The 24281-nt window shown below is 41.3% G+C and overlaps 1 protein-coding gene across 1 annotated transcript in view; it reads right to left on the bottom strand.

Annotated features, from left to right (window-relative positions):
- LOC117872192 (pituitary tumor-transforming gene 1 protein-interacting protein-like) overlaps positions 1 to 24281 on the bottom strand; it is a gene marked incomplete in the record, with an annotated part of 57139 nt that overhangs the window by 1827 nt on the left and 31031 nt on the right. Inside the window, 2 exon segments of the mRNA XM_034760405.1 lie at positions 8067 to 8113; positions 21825 to 21893. Of these exon segments, the coding sequence (XP_034616296.1) occupies positions 8067 to 8113; positions 21825 to 21893 (116 nt within the window).

The raw sequence follows: 24281 nt of genomic DNA, 5'->3' as shown, positions 1-24281 counted from the left end.
TGTAAAGCTTAGTTCAGCAATAATCACCGTTCCATATAGTGGTAATTTTCAACAAGACCTTGAGAAACTTACCAGACATCCACTAGCCAGAAGTGCATACTGAGGATAAAGGGGCCCAGAGGGGTCCAGTGACAGACCCTGGCTGTGAAGGAACAGAAGGGCTTTTGACATTCTTCATATTGGCTTTGTCAAGTAATGCCTGGAAAACCTGGAGCACCACTTTCCCTAGCTGCTTTGTCTTGGGCAGGTGGCAGGGAAATGGGTTGATGGGGTAGAGCTCCTGACCACATTCCCCTCTTCCCAACAGTCAGTGCCAAGGAAGGGGAAGAGGAAAGAAGACTGTACCATTCATTCCCAACCTCCACATTGTGTCCCAGCAGATCTTTATTCACTAGGAGGAGAGGGTGTGTACACACGTGTTTCAATGTCTAGGTGCTGAGCATTCACTGCTCTGTTTAATGCAAAAAAGCAAACAGGGGCATGAAGCACTGATCACAGGTACAGTTTAAGCAGAGTGCAGTGAGTAAGATATCCAACTGCTGGGCAAGACAATATTAGCCAGCTTCACTGGCTAATAGCCAATGCATTTTCAAGCCCTGTCAATAGAAAGCTTGGGATTTACAGTAGGCTGAAATGTGATGAAAACCACCATTCCTTTAGGGTTCCCTAATGCCTGAAGGTAACTCATTTAGATTAAAGAAAAACATGCATACATGGAGAGGAGTATTTACCTCATTTATTTCTAGGACCACAAAAACTCTCAGATATGCAAGTATTTACACTGTACAGATGTTTACAATGTAATGATACGATTTATAGGTGTTAGTAAAATAAAATAAATCTTACAATTACTTGAATCATTGATATGATTCAAAGCTATGATAGGACATTACTTGAATCATTGATAATACAAAGCTTTATTTGCAATACGCAAAACAGTCTCTTATAAATGGTAGGAATGTATGAGATCTAGTGAATTTGATGCACGTCCCTATTATTTACGAATTAAAACTAAATGTTTTCAAATTCTCTGATTAAATCCTGGACAAAACGAAAGATCACTCTTGTATACTTCTTGTGTATAACTTATTTTATAGCCTTCTATCTTAAACCAATATCAGAAAACAGCTCAATCTTTTAGATCAATTTAAGTGACAGAAGTTTTCCATAAACAAGTATGACAGATGTATCTTACTATACAATAATGTATATTCTGAAACTGGATTCAGAAGGAATAGAATTTTCATTAATTCATTGGGGTTAATCATCATCAATTTTGGCAGCTTGACAGTGAATCAGTAAAATGTAACACTCCCATATGCACGCACTCAAAGTAATGTGCATGGCTTTATAATATGAGTGTGCCTATTTATTTATTTTTTTACATCAGTAATCCCTCTGGAAGTTTCTATACTCCAGTAAACAACTTACCTTATTGTATGTAAAATCTATCAGTAGAATTATGTGCAATGCTATAGTATATCCTTGGCAATTCAAGCAAGGGAGTAAATTATGGATATTATCATATCCTTATGCAAACATGGAAAAAAACTTAAATGAATGACATGTTGAATGTAGAGAGGTATTTTTTACATTCTGGATATAAACCTGTCTTGGCAGTAGCTATTTAAGAATAAATTAAATAATTTTATATAGCTAAATATTGTGTAAAGCTAAGTAGCAATACTAGATATGAACATTTATTTTACTACACTGGTCACTAAGACTATAAATTCTCTGCACTGATTAGATTGCACACAGAATTCCAAGAACCTAACTTCTAAAGCCTTTTCTTACGGTGAATACAGAATCAGTGACAAAATGAATTTTGGGATGAAAGGGTCTTTCTGATCAAATAAAATCCTTTGAAGCCTTCATAAAAAAAAAAGAATCTTATGCTAATCAAAAAGGTTCCCATCTTGACTAGTTGCCCTAACCATTGGGAATCTAGATGTGACAATTGCTGCAACTAAAAATGAACACTGAAAACATTTTTCCCCTGAAAGGAATTCACACTTCCTTTATTTTATGCCTCTGTGTTAAACCTTGCTGGGCAAAGTTCTAATTAACACCTGCCTTTCATAAGATTGGTTTAAAATACATACTTTACATGATAATTCTAAAAGCAGCACAGAATAGCTCCAGTCACCACTGCTATCAAGAATTAATAGACGTGGTATTCGGTCTCCAACATGCCAAATCCTTCAGGGGAAGGTATGAAACCCCTATAATGCACTTAACCAAATAATGCTGCACAGGGGAAGTATCCTTCTAACCCCAGCCACTGATCGTTTAGACCATTAGTCCTCATACATTACAGCATATGTAATTGTCCTATCTAGCATTACTGCAGATGCTTTTCATAGTGATATTTGTTTTAATTTTACTAAACTATTAGGCTTAATATCATAGTGTAATTTCCACAAGTTATTAATATTTTAACTAGTTTTCATTTGTTTTAATTTCAACGAGTTTCCTTTTATCCTAAAAGGGATACTAAATATTTCAGACCTAAACCTATAGGTCACTCCAGTGTAGGTATTACAGATCACAAGCCTGCCAGATTACAGGGAGAAATTTTAATTTCACAGCACCAAGAACAAAGGCTCCTGAAATGAGTGAAGGAATTTTCATTTACCCTATCCTCCAGGAGACAAGGAATGCAGAGAGGAAACAGTAGGCCTTCCTTCCCAGGATGAGTAAAGTGTCATAAGATACCTTATATGTAGGGCCCTACCAAATTCACAGCTGTGAAAAACCCATCATGAACCATGAAATCTGGTCTCCCCTGTGAAATCTGGCTATTGTAGGGGTGTTACCGTATTGCCACACTCACTTCTGTGCTGCCTTCAGAGCTGAGTGGCTGGAGAGCAGCAGCTTTCGGTCATGCACCCAGCTTTGAAAGCAGTGCCACCAGCAGCAGCACAGAAGTGAAGGTGGCATGTTATGGGGGCATTCATCACTTTTGGGTGGCAAGGCCAGCCTTATGGGTGGGTGACTGCCCAGGATGCTGTGGTCATGGGGTGCCGTGTAACCCCCTGCACCCCTCCACAACTGAGGAGGGGCAAGGTTGGGATGTCCCAGACAGGGGCTCCTACCATGTTCTGGACTCCAGCTGCTAGTCCTGGTCAGGGTGGGAAGGGATCAGACTTCTTCCCCTGCAAGGGCACCCAGAGGCTGAATAAGACCTACCTCCAGGAATCTCCCCAGCTGCAAGAAGCTCCGCAGCTGTGGGCCAGGAGCCCAGCTCTGAAGGCAGCATGGTCAGAAGCAGCAGTGCAGAAGTAAGGGTGGTATGGTATGGTATTGCCATGCTTATTTATGCACTGCTATTGGCGCTGGCACAAAAGTAAGGGTGGTAATGACATACCGGGCCTCCCTCACTTCTGCACTGCTGCTAGTGGCGCCGCTGCCTTCAGAGCTGGGCAGCTGGCTAGTCTGAAGGCAGTGGCACCACCAGCAGCAGCACAGAAGTGAGGGTGGCAAAACCGACCCCTCTGCCCCCTGGCCTCTTTTTGTGTCGGGACCCCGCACTGTGAAACACTGAAATTTCAGATTCAGAATCATAGAATATCAGGGTTGGAAGGGACCTCAGGCGGTCATCTAGTCCAGCCCCCTGCGCAAAGCAGGACCAATCCCCAACTAAATCATCCCAGCCACGGCTTTGTCAAGCCTAACCTTAAAAACTTCTAAGGAGGGAGATTCCACCACCTCCCTAGATAACCCATTCCAGTGCTTCACCACCCTCCTAGTGAAAAAGTTTATCCTAATATCCAAACTAAACCTCCCCCACTGCAATTTGACACTATTGCTTCTTGTTCTGTCATCTGCTACCCCTGAGAACAGTCTAGATCCAGCCTCTTTGAAACCCCCTTTCAGGTATTTAAATATCTGAAACTGTAAAATTTAAGATTTTTTAAATCCTATGACCATGAAATTTACCAAAATGGTCTGTGAATTTGTTAGGGCCCTACTTATATACCTCCCCTTTGTTTTTATTCATCCCATCCCTATCTGCCATACCTCATACACCAACATTTTTAGTTTTTTCTTTTTCTTATCTGAGAATGCAGATTGAGATCACCACTAGAAACAGAGACCAGGGGACAGCAGTGAGTTGCTAGTATTGGCTCTTCATGGAGAAGGAGACTTTACATACGTGATGGATGGGCAAAAAGGATCTGGGGAACCACCAATAAGACGGGCAAAATTGTCGGTCTGGTGACATGCTAGAGCCAGCTGCCACATCTTGGATGTTGTGGTTCAAAAGTGGAAGGATCTGGAGCAGGAAGTCATCAGGTAGCTGAATTTAGCTAGAGCTCACCCACTGTCTTGAGCTAGGCACAAGGCTGCTTCTCTCCTTGTGGTGGTTTTCCTTTTGATAACCTTTGGTTTGGACTTTGAAGTTCAGAGCACAGACTTGTTAGATAAGTCTCCTGAAGCTCATTGTAAGGGTTGACTCAGGTCACTTCTGAATTTGGTCATGAGGAAACAGGCTTGTAAAAACCACAAGCAGATTGCTCCATTTGTTTTTGTCATAGTTCATTATTTTGGCTTAATACTTTGCAACCATTTTGATTTGTTAGTTGGCTTACTCAACTTTACTTAAGGGGTCTTGGATACCTTAAAAGTTGTCAGATTCAAGCATCTTTCTTCAGACAGAATGAAAGTACAAGGCCTCAACATATGGGAACTGGGCAAGCCAAATGAAAATGTCTAAATACCTGTCTCTATAGCGTTCACTTATGCTATATGTTGGGTTAACATTTTATACTGGGATCCTAACCTTTTACAAATACAGTCCAAACATGGGGTTTGAGCCATACTTCAGAGTATACACACTGAAAACTAATTGTACTAGATTGGGTCTGGGAGGAAGTTTGATACATATTTCCCCATCCTCTTTTCTCACTGTAGGCATACTTTTCTCCCCCATTAAACAGGTTTTCTTCCTTAAATTTCATATTATATCTCAACTCCTAAGTTACAAGCTAATACAAATAAGTATTACAAAATTTGTAAAATAATGATTTAGAAGAGTTCAACTGTTTTGCATTCAGAACACTACAGAAGGGTAAAGGAAAATATACCCATCTAGGACAGTATAACTATTTATTGTGATAAACTTTTGAACATAAATGTCTTATGTAAAATCAAAGTACAGAAATAGGCTTATGCAGCGTTAGAATGACTATCAAGTGTCTTTGCACAATTTAAGAGGAAACAAGGAGTGTGAAATCCCAAAATCATGAAGGGTAATCATTGTGTGTAACGGAAGACAAAGGACATTCTTTATCAACTTGGAGAGGTAGGCCTCTTTGGATTTTTGCTTGGTGGTAGTGGAAAGTGCAGACAGTAAAGCAGCATCTAAGGGTTTGTCTATACTACCCGCCAGATCAATCCAGCAGGGGTCGACTTATTGCGTCTAGTCTAGACATGATAAATCAACCACCAAGCGCTCTCCCATCGACTCCAGTACTCCACCGGAGTGAGAGGCGCAGGTGATGTTGACGGGGGAGCATCAGCAGTCGACTCACCGCAGTGTCTTCACTGCGGTGAGCAGATCTAAGTACATCCACTTCAGCTACGTTATTTACATAGCTGAAGTTGCGTAATTTAGATTGATCCCCTTCCCCCTTCCCACCCTCGTGTAAACCAGGCCTTACCGATGCTATATCAAATGTACAATAGCAGCAAATATGGGGGCAATTAAATCCTACTTTCTTTGTATGTTACACAAGCTGGAAAATACTCTAAATTCTGTTTTAAAGGTTGTTAAACCATCAATGTATAATTTGAATAATCATACTGCATTCATATATGCAAGCAAATGAAAAATAGTGACAAATTTTGCAACAAAAACAATTCAAAATGAATATTCCCCATTACTAAAGCTCTATTGCTTCCAGTGCTCCTAAAGGACTATGGCTGAAGTGAGCGACACTTGCAATGCATTATAAATGTGTAATTACCATTTAAATGGGGTAAGAAAAGCTAGTGGGTGAAATGGGAAAAAGGCATTCCCTTAAAGCCAACCAAGGACTGACATTTCAGGCATGATCATCTTAATTTAGAGAGTCAGGTTAACAAAGCCATTGTCATTCTGCCACTCATCTTTGCCTACTTAACAGTGAATCCCCTCTGCAATGTGTAAGAGGCAGCGTAAAATAATCTAGTGCCTCCATAATTTTCTGCAGCAATTTTTATCAGACTATTTACTAGACAGCTAAAAATGAAGACAGATGCAGAAGATTCAAGGCTGTGCTGAGGACCTGTCTTAGGTCTCATTTAATTATTTTTATAATCATATTTAAAAATGAGAATTAGTAATTCAAAGATGAGAATTAGCATTTGTACTTTATTTCTCGTACTGAACTATTTTCGATTAATTTATTTCAGAATAAGTTTAATATATTAGGAGTCATTTGATGTTGCTTGAGGATTTTTTTTTTTAAAAAGGTATAACATCTCTCTCCTTTCAACCATTTCCTATTCAACCACACACATCTTCATAATCCAGTTTGGTGCCTCTATCAAACAATCTATTCATTATGAGAAACTGCATTTGGGTTGATAACGTAAATAAGTGTCGTCTCAAAATGCGATGAAACTTACACCTTGCAAATAAATCAATTTCATAAAAAAGTTAACTTTTGAAGTTTTCAAATCTAATTGTTAAACTATTGTGTGGCAATTGCCCTGTAAACAAGTTGTGTGTGCAAATATGGGTATATCTAATGATTTTATTAGAAGTCAAGACTTACGCTTGCACACTGGGGGGCTGGAACAGGCTCCCACTGAAGTCAGTGACAGAACTATTGACTTCAGTGGGAGCAGGGTGACAGACATGCATGTGACTGAAGAATGTATCTGCAAGTGAACTTGGTAGATTTATAGCCAGAACGCAAATGATTATAGGGCTCAATCCTGCAAGCCACTGAGCATTCTGACAAGATCCAACAAAGCATTTAAGCAAATGCTCAACTTCAAGCACTGGAGAAGTCCCACTGACTTCAGTGCTGAGCGCTTTATTGGATATTACAGGAAGCTCAGTACCCCAAAGGACTGAACCCATCAAGTCTATAGAAAAACAAGCACCATGGGGGGGAGCGGGAGAAAACAATCTTAAAACAAAATGCACTGATTCAAGTTTTTTTTATTTACCCCCATATAATTCAAACATTTTAAAATGAAACAGAAGTTTGAAGGCCAAGGTCAGTGATGTTGTACACTGTTACAGAATCAAAATTTGTGAATTATATACACACTTAAAAGTTGCACAGTATCTGTAACAATTTTCCCTTCTCCTACTCTTAAGGTTTACTAAGGAGCCCATGTTATTGCAAGCTTCCTTGATCCATGAAAATCCCTTTAGTGCTCATCTAAAACACTCCTGCATATGCCAGTAGACTTGGTGCAGAATGATGAAGACATTCCCAGCTCCTGCCAATCAGTTTAACAAGAGACTGGAAATTAAAATGGTTTTGAGTGGCTGGTCAGAGCTCTAAATACAGAATCACTATATTTGATACTAGTGTAATTTACATGATAAAAAACACAGTATATCTTTTTATCATACATATTTGAATACACGGCATCAGTAGCCCCACGAACAGACCAAATTAAAAAGGGCTAAGATTGACAGCTCTGAATAATGAAGTCCTCCAGTAAGAGGCACAACACAGGCAACGGTAGTGCAAAGCTCCCTCATACTTCCCCATTCTCACTATTGTGCCACAAATCTATTTTGAAACAACTAACTGCAGGAATGAAAGTACTTCAGGCTCCAAAACCTCCACTTAATCCTTGTTTTCCTGCTGTGAATGCTAATAAGGATTCTAATTATCACCCACATGAAACTGGACTAAGGCCAGCCAGTCTACTTTACTTAGGCCACTGAACAGTCAAATGGTAGTGACTTTTCATCACTATTAACCTGGACTCAAGATCCTGAGGTGAAAGGGTCCATATTCATTACCAATATGACGGGAATATGCCTATTTAAATAGTGTGAACAGAGAAGAAAAAACTTTATTCAGACATTACAGTAAGATTAGCATACATACCATATTTCTTGCGTATCTCATCCTGTTTCATTTTTCTTTCATGTTTCCTGCAAAGATTAATAAATATCAGGAACATGTTTATATTTTAGGCTGTTTCAAGACATTCTATAAGCAAGGTATAACAATTGCATTTGGGTCCAAATGGACCAGGGTTTTTATTTTGTTTTTAAGAATCCTGCAATAATTATAACTTTCTAAAATCATTTCTAAAGCTTACAGCTCCCAGTTCTAAAACTCACTATAACTCCCTATTAACAAATCAAGCCATCAATTAGGATCATATCGACAAGCAAGGAAACTGAAAATACACTGCCTTAATTACATCCAGGGAACTCTCATAAATGTCACTATGCTGCCCAGCAGGGAATATAGTTGTAAAATTCCTATCAGACTGCATGTTGCAGAATGCTAATTTAATATCACAAATCTACAAGGAGAAGAAATTTTATATTAGCATTATTATTTAGTTACACATTACAATGAGTAAATGAAAATATAGTTGTCTAAACTATACCATCAACTTTGCAAAAGGAGTAACTTTGGCAGCTTTTTTTATATTCTAGTGGAAGAATGCTTTTCTAATTTGTTTGAAAAAAATGCTGATTAACTTTTTTTTAAACAACAAAATACACTACTAGGGTACAGTAATATTTCGGTTTACTGCACTTTCCTTTAACAAACTAAACTGAAATTTAACATTTCAGAAGTAACCACAAAAAATGTCTTGCGACTCTGATGCTGGTACCATTGTGCTATTGCTAATCTTTCTCCTTCAGCAATATTCATATGGAGGAGTAGGAAGATACTGGTTTGTTAACTGCTAATATACAAGGGGTTGATGAACCAGTGTGCTGAGAGAACTCTGATTCTTGTACTCAGTATCAAGACTGAACTGAGCACTGGAATCTACAATTACAGACATTGCCTTAAAGTCAACATACCACTTTTTAAACTTCGAAGTCAGACTTTTACATAGAGGAAAGTATAGCGAAGAGACAAGGCAGGCCGGCTGTGGCAAACAAATTAACAGAGAATCAGCAGATCAGATTCCTGGCTCTACCTATGACTTCCTATGTGACAAGTCAAACCTCTGTCAATTTCCCCATCTGTAAGACAGAACATATCAGCTCTCCTATCCTCTACCCCTTGTGTCCTAGCAATGTTTTGAGGCTAACTTTGTCAGTTTGTTAGGCATTAAGTGAAGACATCTTAATGTGCAGCAGTCAAAAAAGCAAAAAAAAACATTAGAATGTAAAAAAAATGGAGACATAGTAAAAATATTATGACATCATAGGTAGCACTGGTAGTCACTAGTTAACACTGCCTAACAGCTTCAATTATAAGGCCCTGTTTTCAGTTGCCAGTAACATTACCAATCTAACCATTCAAGCGGAGATTCTGCATGCTAGCCGTCTGTCTCTGGCTGATTTTTCTAAGGTGGAGTGTGGAAGACGACTGGGAGGAGTTTGGGTGGAAATGATTTTGCCATGTCTGAGAACAAATTTAGGGGAATATACATTATTTTGCCATTCTTAACAGATTCTTACAACTGTTTCACTAAAAAGGTCTAGCGCCTCCATACTTTGGAACTGAGACTAGAAATCTGGCAAACGGGAGTTGTCCTAGCTCCAGGTGTGCGCTTTTTGCTATCCCTTTCACAATCCACCCAAGCAGTTCACACATGCTCAGAGGCTTGTTGCAGCTTGACAGCCAAATTCACCAAAGATTCCTTCTGCACTGAGCATACTCCACTGCCATAAAGTTCCTGTGCGTCAACCAGACTTTTCCCTGCCATTGCTCCTCCTGGAAGTTTGGTATCGCTGAAGTGCCAAGCACTGGGACTGAAAGCAGGAGATTGACTGATCTGACTGCTGGGGCCCAGACAGCATGGAAAAGAAGTTAGTCTAACTTGAATGCAGAAGCATGAAAAGTTTGGGGGAGGGAAAAAGAAGGACGATAAGGGAGATTAGAGGTATGAGGACTGAGGGTTTGTCTTCTCTACTGGGGAGATCTTCGCTGCTGCAATTGAAGCAGAGCGCTCTCTAGTTGACTCTGGTACTCCAGCTCCCAAGAAGAGTAAGGTAGGGCGATCAGAGGGTGTCTCCTGTCGATGCAGCATAGTGAAGACACCACGGTAAATCCACGTAAGCTACGTCGACTCCAGCTACATTATTCACATAGCTGGAATAGTGCAACTTAGATCAACTTACCCCTGTAGTGAAGACAAGCTGGGGAGGACAGGGATAGAAGGAAAGAAGTTTCAGCATCCTCCCCTGCTTCCTGCCCCCATTGCTCCTCAGTTGATGGGGAAGCAGTCACTGTATGGGAAGCTGCACCCCCCATCTGCCCAGCCCCCATGCATCTGGACCTCCCATACCCAGACACCCCCATCAAGCCTCACCCCATACACCCAGAACTCCCCCAGACCTCCATACCCAAACCCCACTGAACTTCAACCCCTGCACCCAGACCACCCCCCCCAGAGCTCCCTACAAGCAAACTCCCACCCTGATGAGCTCCACCCCCGAGCCCTCACATCCAGACCCCCACGCCATGGACCCCCAACTGCACTCAGACCTCCACCCCACCAAGCCCCACTCCCCCAGCACCCAGATGCCTCTGCTGAGATCCCCCCCCACACCCAGACCCCTCTGCTGAGCCCCAACCACTTTCACCTGGAAGCCCCTGCAGAGTCCTATTGCTCCTGCACCTGGAACCGCCGCCCCCAACGAGCTTCTGTGCATCCAGATCTCCCTACACCTAGACCCCACAGTGACATGCCTGCACACAGAATCCTCTCACCCCACACCTGGATCCCTCCACACTGAGTCACACTCGGATCATGCCCGGTTGAGCCAACCTGCCCCACACCTGGTGCGCCTGGTGCAGGCCCCCAGGGTGTTTCTGGGGCAGGCCCAGCCCTTATGCTGTGTCAGGGTCAGGTGCAGCCTCACCACTGAGTCAGTGTCTTGGGGTAGGGGAGGCTGCAGGGTGATCTCCCACTTTTGTACAGCCTGTGCTCCCCACTGCCACAGAGCCTCTGCATTTATTTATTGAGAAAACTTGCGGAATTTTAAAATATTGTGCACAGAATTTTTAGGTACAGAATACCCTTAGGAGTAATATTATGTGTATTCATTATACTATAGGTTTTAATTACATAATCACATATTTTTTCCCACAGGACCCCTGACTCATTCAGTGCAAAGGATAGCCAGTGCCTAGGGAATGAATCAGTGTTATATAGTGAATTACATTGTTGTCTGTTCAACCCCTACCTCATTTGTTGTGCATACTCAAAGGTGTGCAGCAAATAAAGCAAGGGACTGCAGGAAGAAGAAAGGCTGATCACATGGTTAAAACAATTGAATGCTACCCAGGAAATCTGGATTCTATCCATGTCTCTGCCAGAGTTCCTATGTGATGCTGGGCAAGTCACAAATTAAACTTTTCACCAGTGGTCACAAATTGTATGTTCTTCATTTTCTGAGTGATCACCTCTAGACACCTGGGACATAATACGCAGAAATGCTGAGCACTCAACTTCAACTGAAATCCATTGGAGCTCTGCTCTGAACGTAAAGCATTATGAAATGCTGAATACTCTGGAAAATATCAGGCCCATGGCATCCCAAATTGGGCATCCAATTTACTGGACACTTGACTTTAATCTCTGTGCCTAAGATCCCATCTGTAAAATAGGGCTATCACCTTACCTCATAAGGGTGTTAGGAAGATTAATATTTGTGAAGCATTGCTATTAAAAAAACCCACAAATAAATTAATATTACTATATTCAGAGCAGGGTTTTAATGGTCTGCAGTAAATAAGACATGGAACTATACTCTAAATGATGGAGAAAGTGAAATACTGGATTGCTACCCATTCAAAGATCACTATCCATTCAGCAGAAGCAGGTGTAGGCGTACAGCTAAATGTATTTTTTAACTCTAATTTAAGCATGTATTTAGGAATCTTGACTCATAACCAATGGTTAATGTGACTGTTCATAACCAGTGTTTAAAGTTGTCTAGCTTTTAAAGTTAAGCTCACTAAAAAGGAGCTTAATTTTAAACTTAACTTTTTGAATCATCTGTTTTTAACCTGCTTAATGGTCTTTTAGCTCATTCCTTTCTGAGTTCAGTACTTGCTTTTATGATACATCAATGACTTACAGAATGCATTTATGTATTCTGTACCATTATGACAAAACAGTTGCCTGTTTTTAAACCAACATTTGAGCTGTAAATAACTAGATATGCCTCCAGAATGATAGTAACACTGCTGGCCATCTGCTCTGTTTAACAACTACTATTCCCCTCACAAACATTAAGCCTGCAGTAAATATGCAATCTAAACATCTCCAAGTAGGAGAAACATTTATATTCCTCACTATTTTAGTGGTTTGTACAGCTTGTTAGCCACTGCTACACAGACTAACAGTTACAGTGGGTCATGGTATATGTTGGGGTTGTGTTCCTGAAAAGGGCGATGGATACTGAAACAATGAATATCGGGGAATTTTTCCCCATAAGAAATAATGGTCCGCCCCACCCACCTCTGTCCCGCCTCTTCCTGCCCAGTTCCACCCCCTCCTTCGAGTATGTCCTGTCCCCGCTCCTCCTCCTCCCTGTGCCTCCTGAATGCTGGGTGAAGCACCCAAAGAAAAGCCATGCAAAAGGAGAAGCAATGGATATGCATATCAGGACCGAGGGGAACCGGAACACATTCCCTACTGATGAGCAACAGATATGCGAAACTAAGGATAATGGGGAGATATATACCAGGGACCCCCTGTATGATGAAGTCAATACACAATATTAACATGTAGGGTTGCCAACCCTCCTGGCTTGGCCGGGAGTCTCCCAGAATCAGGCTTAATCTCTCAGAGGCTACTGAAGCCAATTTGGGAAATTTTAGGCCACTAGAAGTCTGGTGGTGCAGTGGGGGCTAAGGAAGGTTCCATACCTGACCTGGCTCTGCGCCACTCCCGGAAGCAGTGACATAGGAGGCGGCTCAGCCAGGGGGTCTGTGTGTGCTGCCCCCACTCCAAGTGCTGACTCCTCAGCTCCCATTGGCCGCAGTTCCCTGTTCCCGGCCAACAGGAGCTGCAGGGGCGGTGCTGGCAGGCAGGGGCGGCATGCAGAGCTGTCTGGCTGCCCACAAGCCTAGAGGCATTCCCAGACATGCTGCCACTTCCGGGAGCCAGCCGAGATAAGTGCCACCCAGCCGCAGCCTGCACCCCCTCCGGCACCTCAACCTGCTGACCCAGCCTCCTTCCGTACTGAAACTCCTTCCCACACCCCAACCCCCTGCCTCAGCCCTGAGCCCCCCCCCCCCCCCCCAGAGCCTGCATCCCAAACCCTCTGCCTCAGGTCAGAAATCCCTCCCGCACCCAAACTCTTTCCCAGATCCCGCACCCCGAGCCCTCTCCCACATCCCAACCCCCTGACCCAGGATCAACCCAGAGCCCCTCGCATACTCCGAATCGCTTGGCCCCATCCCGCAGCTCAGAGCCCATGCCCCATCCCACACCCCAACCCTGTGCTCCAGCCCAGTTAAGGTGAGTGAGAGTGGGGGAGAGTGAGCGACGGAGGGAGGGGGCCCTCGGAGAGGGGGCAGGGCAGGGGTGTGGCCTTGGGCAAGGGGGGCTGGAGGCACGGCAAGGGTGTTTGGGTTTGTGCGATTAGACAGTTGGCAACCTTATTAACATGGTATCTTATAGTGGATTTCTGTAAATCTGAAATTTGTCAATACACCAAAAGTCACCATATTAAAACTAGATACTACTGTTTAGCACTACACTATTTACATCTTCAAAACCCTATACTAGTTTTATAACCTCCCATGAGGATAGCAAGCACGTAATATCCCCACATTACATATGGGAAAAGAGACAAGACCACACAAAGCTCAAGACAGAACTCGGGCAGACACCATATAACATCCATTTATCTTTACCATTTATAATTAAGAACTCTGAAGTCCTGTCTGCCTTTCTCCTGCTCTAACCACAACTATTTATGCCTGCATTATTCTTCAATTTGTCAGAACTCTTCAGGATTCAGTGATAAAGCTTCCTGCCTGTGATAATAAGAGGTAACTAGAACCATTAGCCCTGCCACTTTATTCTAACAGACACCAACCTTTTCAAACAACCACTTCCTGAATATATAATTGAAAGACCTTTATGAATGGGTGGTGGACTTGGTTTAATAGGCCTTTTTTATCTTGCTAACTTTTGTGACTTATGATTGAATTATTATGAATACTTAAGTCAATCAAGTCTAAGCTGTCTGCAAGTGCAGTGTACGATACCCCAAGAAATTTCATGTGTACTATACATCTTAGTCAAGCTATTCTGGGCACTGAGAATGTTGGGACCACACAATAGCTGGTACTGAATATAAGAACATTTTTTCTTTAAACACTAAGCTTCAGAAATAACATTTCTTCCACACAATAAGTTATATTAGAACCAGAAAAGCTCTTTAGAAACTCTACAGGAAAAGTTTAAGACTGGTGGATGTAACTCCAGAGATTTTTTTTTTTTGATATTTGAAAAGGCTTCGAACACTAATCTTCTCTTTTGCAAAGCCATCTCCATACCCTCCCAAGCAGCAGCAGCAACCACCACCACGAAAAGGTGGTAAAACTAAGGTAGGCTACATCGAACTAATTAAGATGACAACCACTTTAAGGGATGCTGCATTTCCAACTGCCTCTGCCGATCTAAACAGCCATTTATGAAAAAATTGTATCTGAGGGAACAGCTAAAGCCAATAAAGGGAAAGAACAACAGTGCTGCACCTAAATTTTACCCTGGGGTAATTCTGCCTCCCCAAAATTAAAAATTTTGCGCACAATATTTTAAAATTCTGCATTTTATTTGTGAAAATGACACAATATAATCACTCCAGTTTCAATTATTTTGGTAATTTCTTTCAAAATACCTGTCAGCAAAGTATGTCAACAATAAAGACAACAAAACAAGATTCTCCAGGAGCAGAGAGTTAAAGAAACCCCTATGACAACCTAGTTCTAGTTGGGAGGTTCTGGAGGGGGCTGCGTGGGTCCCCCTTTGCTCAGCCATTTTAAGTATCTTAACTAATTTTTTTCAAGGGTCAGATCTAAAATGATGTGCTTCTGGTAAAATTACAGAATTTGTATACCAGTTAGAGGAATTATTACAGAGTCAAATTTGGAAGCTGATGCACTGTATTAAAAGACAGCAAGGTTGACGTTATCCCTGTCAGTTTTAAGTTTTCCAATAATTACTATTAATAGTGTCAGATCTGCATCTCCCTCTTCCACTAATAATTTACCCAGTTATATTCCTCAGAGATGCCGTTAATAAAAGCTAGTCCATTGCTTGTTATCCCTATGGCAAAACAGAGCGTACTAGTAAGTAGATGTCTTTCACATCCTCAAACTTTCTCCACTTGATATAAAATCATGTTAATGAACTAAATATTCCTCCCACCCTCTGGCAATGCACATTACAACCAGCCAAAAAAACCAAACACACAAAAAAACAACTAAGCAGTTGCATCCAGAGTTAATGACAATGCTTTTCCATGGTTCTATGCAGAGGAGACACATCTGTGATGGCAGCATAATGTATTCTCTCTGATCCTGCCAAGATGAGGTCTCTTGAAAAGCATCACAATAATACCCCCCCCTCCTTTTTAGAGTATGTAATACCACACCCATACCACATTAAACCTATATTTATGGACATGATTAACTATGGAAGACCACACAGCATATAAACCTAAAGGTATTCTGGGTAGCAAGTCCTGAAGTAGTTCCAGGATGCCAGAACTAAAATTAAGCCCATCAGCTATGTTTTCATTTGTGGATATAAGACTGCATACTGTTCCTCTGCTGTTCTCAAATTGGAATGCACTCATTCCTTCTAGAACTGCGCAGAATAAGCAAGTGGAAATATACTGCAACATACACATACTTCATAGAGGAGAACCCTAGATTCCTAAATATCTTATTGCAGGGTTGCCCAGCAGAATTACATTTTAGGTAAATTTTCAGAGATCAGGCATACAAGGAACATAGTTTGCCCCATTAAGCTGAAGTTAGTGTATAATTTCCTGTAAGCAAGGGACAAGGAGTCTACTTATTTGAGAACACTGAAAATCTTCCCAAAATGATCCTCCCATTGCAACATGTAGTGGTGAATAACTTAATTTTAGAAGAAGATGTTGTCAAAATAAAATGAAGCACAAGTAAGGCAGATTTAACCAAAGCTGCACAGGGAAAGATCAGTAGAAACATCACAGTATGATCAGATTTTAAGAAATAAGCCTTTATACCTTTTTCCCCCCTGAATTATGGAAGTTAGTCTAAAAAGTACTGTATAATCAGCTCAGTTTGTTAACAGTGTACACCTCGGCAATCATAGAAGCATCCCATTCTAGTTTGGGACATTTACAGAAACAATACTAGAAGTACATTTTTAAAATGCCTTTTTGCAAAGGTAGCGGGCAGCTTATATAAATCCTCCTGTTTGGATTTGTCCAATAGTTGATTTTCACTCTACATCTTTTCCCTCAGCCACTGCTCTCCTCTCCCCTCCCCTCCCTTCCAACTGCTGGCGGTCATCTTGCTATCAACTTACTTACTACCAGATCAGGCACACTGCTCTCTCAAGAACCGGAGCAAAAACTATCTGTGTGGGATTCTAGGGGATATTGCACCAAGTAATAGATCTTTCAAACACTATAGCAGCCTAGCATCTCAAGTGCATAAAAACTAGGGGTCTTATCTGACCTATTATTACAAAAAAAAAAAAAAAAAAAAAAAAAAAACTTCAGCAGTGCTTCTCTCTCAGCCTGGTTTCTATCAACCAATAGCTCTAGAAGTGCGTATTGCCATAGTATTTAAGCACTGCATGCGGATTATAAAGGCGCAGTGGGGAAAAAAGTCCAGAAGGGTAGTCAATACTCAATCCAACAATGGAATGGTAATTTTGAACACATCAGATTTTCAAATTATGTGGGGAATGTTATAGTGAGAATCTGCATCTTGAGTGACCAGAGGATAGTACGGGTACTTTCTGACCTCTTCTGGGAAGGGCATTTGAGAGCCTTGGGTCTCCTCTTGTAGATTTTGAGGAAGCAGGGAGCTGAAGTCTTCATCTGGGCTAAACAGTTTGCTGGCTAACTGCAGTTGCTGTAGTGCAGCAGTTCTCAAACTGTGGATCAGGACCCCAAAGTGGGTTGTGACCCATTTTAATGGGGTCACCAGAACTGGCTCAGACTTGCTGTGGCCCGGGGCCAGTTCTCCAGAGGCTAGAATGCATCCCAAATCTTTGGCCAACCACCAAGGTCCCAATTTTCAAACACCAACCTCCACCTTCTGAGGCCCACAGGAAGTCAGCCCTGCTCCTGACGACCTTAGGAAATTCAGAGTAGATTTTCCACAGGATGGGGGAAGATCAAGAACCCAGAAGAGAAGAACCAACAACAAAACTGCTAGTCTTAAGAAGCTCTTTGATCTCACATCTTAGTAGGTTCACTGGGTACCACCATTGAACCTCCACAAGCCTTAGTAGGCTTGTTAATTCCCAAAACACGTCTGCTACATGCAGGTGGGTAGGGAGAGAAGGAGTCCATTAATGCTTTTTTTGTAGGAGTGAGTGGGAGAAGAGTGAGACCCAGGGAACCCTGATGAATATATTAAGGCTTACAAATGGGTCCTAAGAAACTTTGAGGCTGCCAGGGGGCTGAAAATCCTACCAAGGGCTTGACTACAAGGGAGAATTTACCTCATAATTATACCACTACAGCTATGCAAGTATAACTCTCCATGGAGACATTCTTATTCCAGAACAAGAACATCCACACAGGGAGCTGTACTAGTATAGCTATAGTGGTATAATTACATCAGTATAATTTTGCCACTCAGTTTTCCCATGTAGAAAGAGCCCTAAAGCTCATGGAGGGGGGCACCAGGGAGTAGATCACAGGGAGCCAGGAGGAAGTCTTCACCTCCCAGGAACCCCCTACACAGTGGGCCGAGAGCACTAGGACACAGGCCAGTTTTTCCCCAGGTCTGCTGAACCCCAAGCCTCCTGACAGTATTTTCCATCTACCCTTCTTCCTATGCCTCTACCATCAGCTATTAGAAGCTAAAGAAAGCTTCTAGGTTCTATACACCTTCTAGGTTCTATAGAAGATGATGCTAAGGGCCTACAGAGGTATAGAGAAGAGGGACTCCCTTTTTCAGGACCTTAAATGATCTGCAGCATCAGTCTCCTCAACAGGAGAGTGGACAGGTACTGCAATTAACAGGGAACTTTGTTGCCAGTTGATCAAGTGCATACTGATTCCTTTCCCTGCACCCACCCCCAGACTTCTTAAGGTCTGCTAGATAAAGATGCCCTTACTGCGAGCCTCCTACAGTTTGCAAGAATAATTCCTCTCCAACCAAACCTAGGAGCATTAAAAAATACTGAAGTAAATCCTTCCCCCCGCCCAAGACTGTGCAGTTAAGTCTGCAGGCACACAGTGATTTAACTGCATATCAACTTCTTTTTTTTAAAAAAAAAGTATTATTTAAAAAAGTTAGAAACCCAGTGAATTCAAGGTTAAGGTTGCATTGTTTAAACAAGGCACATAAATTGCCTGAATCATGCCATAAGACAATCAAAAACTTTCTATTTTATTCATCCTTAGTAGTTTCATTTACATGGAGATACCCTAAATCTTAACTGGATAATGACAGAGTTTCACAGTGACGTCAATGTACAAGGATTCAGCAAATACTATAGGTGAACATATGTAAGTTCAGACCAATGTGAGAACTGCAAAAATGCTTACATGTGGGACAGACAAAAGGGCATATTGTTAGTTATATATAGTCTCTACACTACATGTTATGATTTTATTGTATGAGTCACTCTTGATTTCCAATATTTCTGTTTACTATCATTTGATCTGTTCTTTGTTAAATAAACATATTTGCTTTCTATATAAACAAATCTAAGCACTGGGTGTTAAGCAAAGCTGTGTTCTAAGATGTAACTAGCAAGCTATAATCTGTAATAAGAAGAGGATCTGCTAATTCTGGGAGTGTCATGTGGTTAAGGGGCTTGACACTCAGGGGGATGGACTGTGCCTACTGCTAGCCTGCATGAGGGATCTGTGTAGGCTGCATGTGGACAGGGTGTGTGTTAGGGACCCAGGCAGGCACAGACAAGGCTTCTTCATGCTAAGAGCAGATGGTAGCGAGGTGCTCCACAGCCCTGGGAAGTGTCATAGAACCTCAATAATTGTGGCATTCTGTGACAGCATACTCCATAGACAGCACAACTTCTCCATGGACTTGAAAAGAGCGTCACAGATCTTATTAACTGTTAGACATGCACATCACCCAACACAGGTTGGTATAGTACTTCAGTTTTCTTTAGGCTAATTATGAAACCAAAACGATTGATTGCATGAGTTAAGTGATCAGTTATAAATTGTCAGGATTGATTCATGACATTCAAATACACCTTTTCTACAATAAATTTTTGTAGAACTTTTGAAACAGATCAAGCCAACTTTGACACCTGTCATATAAATATAAACAATGCTCATTTTGGATTAAGTCCACAAGGAAATTTGATTTAAAAAAAAAAAAGGTTGTAAAGCTCTTTAAGCACAGCCTGACTCATTTTCCCGTGACATCACTGCATATTTTCCCAGCCCAATATGAAAGGTACAGAAGTTGGGATCTGTTTTGCTAAAGCACTTACACTGAAAGGGTGCACATTCCCTATCAATGAATGGGAGAGGGAAGCATTGGCTCTAGCAGTGCTACTGTATCCCAGGCCTTTCCACCCTTAGCCATGAGTTTAAAATGAAGGATTAACTGAAAAATAAATGGCTATTTACTTACTGAAAACACCTCTAAAATAGGGGCTAGAATTGCCCTGGTCAGTTACATGACCACTCCCCAGAAATCAGTGGCTACCTGTGTAAAATGCTCAAATATGACTATATGTGAATGTTTTTTCCTAGCTGACCACTCATTCTTTTTTGCATGGATGAGTCAAGGAAACTATTCCTGAGATGCTAAGTTAGCATCTTAGCTAACATTTTATTAAATACAAGTTTGCACCCAATGTAGACCGTGGCCAGCCAATGCATTTTAAAGGTGTTTGCAACAAGTGTATACACATTTTAAGTCATGCTTAAAAATACATCAACCAACACATTTTCAAACCATCTGTGTGACCCTGTCTTGACTAGGAAGTGTCTTACCTCTGCCCCTTCCTGTCCCTATTCCCCTCAGTGGAGTGTGATCTTCAAAGCCTTACAAAAAAAACACAAGTCATCCCCCTCAAGCCCCAAAAGGAGGACATGAATGCAAAAAGATAATCTTGCTGTGAAAGGCTGCACAGTTAAAATAAAGCCAGAAATTCAGCTTAGGTTGCTACAGCAATGTTAAGTTGGCCATATATTTTATAGTAATGTTTAACATCCACTAAATTAAACTATACATTTAACCAGAAAAACAAAATCCACATGCGTTAACATATGCAGGAACAGGAACAGGAGTACTTGTGGCACCTTAGAGACTAACACATTTATTTGAGCATAAGCTTTCATGGGCTACATCCCACTTCTTCGGATGCATTGAATGGAACATATATTGAGGAGATACACACACACACACACACACACACACACCATGAACAGGTGGGAATTGTCTTACTTAATTGGCTTCTCAGAGTTGGTAAGAGAAAAAAAAACTTTTGAAGTGATAATCAAGATAGCCCAGTACAGACAGGTTGATAAGAAGTGTGAGAGTTTTTTTTCCCCCTTACTTAATTGGCTTCTCAGAGTTGGTAAGACAACTCCCACCTGTTCATGCATCCAAAGAAGTGGAATGTAGCCCATGAAAGCTTATGCTCTAATAAATTGTTAGTCTTTAAGGTGCCACAAGTACTCCTGTTCTTTTTGCGGATACAGACTAACACAGCTGCTACTCTGAAACCTGTCAATATGCGGGAATGTTAAATTCCATTTCTTGATCTTGATTTTAACTGTGCAAAACTGCTGGTAAGCAATTTCCAGATCACAAGTGTTGGTTAAGTACGAGCTTTCCTGTGGTTTTGTTTGAACTCTGTCTTTTCCCAAGTAGTACAACCTTGAATCCCTGAAGTAAAGAGCACACCAGTTTAACCAATGGAAAGGAACGTACGCTGGCTCTATCCAGTATTTGAAGTTGCACTGTCTTAGTCAGAATCATAAATATCGTTACAATGTCTGTGCTAATACTTTCCTGTTAATATTCTCTCCATTGACCCTGCCTGCTTAGATGGCTCTGGGTTTTGGACTGTTTGTTTAATACAGGGGTCGGCAACCTTTCAGAAGTGGTGTGCCGAGTCTTCATTTATTCACTCTAATTTAAGGTTTCGCGTGCCAGTAATACATTTTAACGTTTTTAGAAGGTCTCTTTCTAGAAGTCTAACTAAACTATTGTTGTATGTAAAGTAAATAAGGTTTTTAAAATGTTTAAAAAGCTTAATTTAAAATTAAAATGCAGAGCCCCCGGACCGGTGGCCAGGACTTGGGCAGTGTGAGTGCCACTGAAAATCAGCTCACGTGCCGCCTTTGGCATGCATGCCATAGGTTGCCTACCCCTGGTTTAATATATACTTTATTCCCTAGGAACTAAGGTTACTACTTGCGTAATAAAAATTCTACCAAGAAGTGTATGGTTATTAAACGCAATATTTCCAAAACTCACCGCTGAAGAGATTGCATTCGTCTCTCCTCTCGATCTCTGGCAAGCCTTTCCTCTTCTTCATCTGGTATACTAGAAAGATTGGGTGGCAGGGGGAGGGGGAGAGAAATCGAGAGTTTTTCTGTGCTTGAAAAAAGCCTGTTGGTCATTTTTCAGAAAATGCTTTAATCGGCCCTGATTTACAGTTGTACTTGACTCCGTTACGTGGTTTAATTCACAACCGACAAATTGGTAGCATTTTCCCTTTACACTAGAAGTATTTTTGGTTTTGCAGTACTTGCACACTTTACCAACTAAATCTGTGTGTACCATATACGAACTACAAAACATTTGAAGCCAATGCCAGTCAAAAGATATTTTATTTTTCTTTTAGTTATTCACCACTGACTTAATTTATCCCAACTGCTTTGAACATAAAAAATTAATAAATGTATGCGTTTGTCACATTTCTCCACATATTAATTATCTCCCAAAACTGAATGCATGATCTGGAGAAGTGTTAATCAGAAATATTGGTAAGTCTCAACATGTGTTGGTTGAGCTGTGAAGACGAACAGTACCATATATGTGCACTTACATCAGCACTTAAGTGGCGCAACAGTGACATCCAGTGGCTAGAACAAGATAATCACAGCAAGTCACAACATATATATGCCATACATACATATGATACATACCTATGTTGCATCTATGACGTGCCATACATAGATCAGAAGGGCCAGTCTGAATTCAGCAGTTCATTAAAGGACACAATCAACTGTCAAGTCACATTTCCATATAGTTGTTTTAAAAACTTACTATTGTTACAAGTATCATCCAAGAATACTAAAAGTGATTACAGTGGAAATGTTTTAAAAGGTGTATGTTTTGGGTACATCTTACACAGCCAAAATAACCCCCCACAGCAGCAAGTCTCAGAGCATGGGTCAATTGACTTGGGCTCACAGGTCTTGCGCTACAGCTTGGGCTCTAAGCCTGAACGCCTGCACAGCTATTCTTAGCAATGTAGCGCAAGCCCAAGTCAGTTGGCCAAGGCTCCGAGACTTGCTGCCTCAGCTTTTTTTTTTTTTTGCGCGCACCATGTAGGTGGATCCTTTTCCATGCAGTCAATTTCTATTTCCCCTATTTATGTGGGCCTCTCTCATAGAAAGGGAAGAGAGAAAAAAACAAAACAAGTATTTTTTTTTAATTGCAGAAGATTAAATTGGAGATAATCAATAAATTGACCTTTTGTGAACCTGACCAGATTTCAGCATCTGTTTAAATATCCTCTGTCTTCGGAGTAACTTCAGAATGAACCTACTGTGGCTGAAATATGAGATACAACAGAAGCCTCTAAATCTTGCACAGCCTTTTGTAAAACTGGTTTATCAGAAATGCTAGGAGGCACTACATAATAGTCCCAACTCATGTTTCTGTTCCAAAATATACAGACTCCCGAACAGCTATGACATCCCTCTCTAGAACTTGGAATGTACAGTATTTATTATTGGACAGCATTGGAATTTAAAAGTATTTTCCTGCTTCAAACCACTCTCAAGGGAAGTTCTCAGTTAAGCTTATCATAGAAGTCAACTAAACTAGAAGCAACCATTATACTTTAGTATTTCAGCGGACTGACAAGTTCAGGAAGAAGCAATATATTGGCATATGCCATTAATTTCATGAACCTTTAGCTCTGAAGAACATGGAAGCAGCAAAACGTCTGGTGCAAGATGCTAACAATGCTAGCCAACTGAAAAGATACTAGAAGGCTTGGGAGTCTTGGAACCTGTGGCATGAATAGAGACAGAGGAGCCATTGGCACCAATGGTGCAGGGATTAATGTTCCTGAGTGCTCATTGGCTGAAGGTGATGGTGGTTGCTTCTCTCTCTTCTGGGGCAGTCAAGCTCCATAATATGAGATGTCTATGCTGCAGCCAAAAGTAAGGTTCCCAGGCTGGGTAGACAGACTTGTGCTCTCAGGGCTTGCATTACCACGCTAATGATAGCTGTGTGACAATGCTACACTGGTGGAGGCTTGGGCTAGCTTAGACCTAGCAGGTAGGGTGAACTTGAACTCAGATAAAAAGCAACAGAGGGTCCTGTGGCACTTTTGAGACTAACAGAAGTATTGGGAGCATAAGCTTTCGTGGGTAAGAACCTCACTTCTTGCATCTGAAGAAGTGAGGTTCTGACCCACGAAAGCTTATGCTCCCAATACTTCTGTTAGTCTCAAAAACGCCACAGGACCCTCTGTTGCTTTTTACAGATTCAGACTAACACGGCTACCCCTCTGATACTTGAATTCAGATGACTATTCTAAGCCTCCACTGATTCCACAACAGCCACAGTTATTTTTAGCCTGCTAGTGTGAGTCTGTCTACATGGGCTGGGAGGTTTGCTCTCAACTGTAGTGTAGACACCCATGGAAACCTCCTCAACATGCTTTTCTTGCCCTTGTTCTGGATCACAGCTGAG

Source organism: Trachemys scripta, chromosome 2 (assembly GCF_013100865.1).
Source record: "Trachemys scripta elegans isolate TJP31775 chromosome 2, CAS_Tse_1.0, whole genome shotgun sequence".
Classification (NCBI taxonomy): Eukaryota; Metazoa; Chordata; order Testudines; family Emydidae; genus Trachemys; species Trachemys scripta.
The sequence above is the reverse complement of the archived record's forward strand: the minus strand, read 5'-3'. Positions and strand labels throughout refer to the sequence as shown.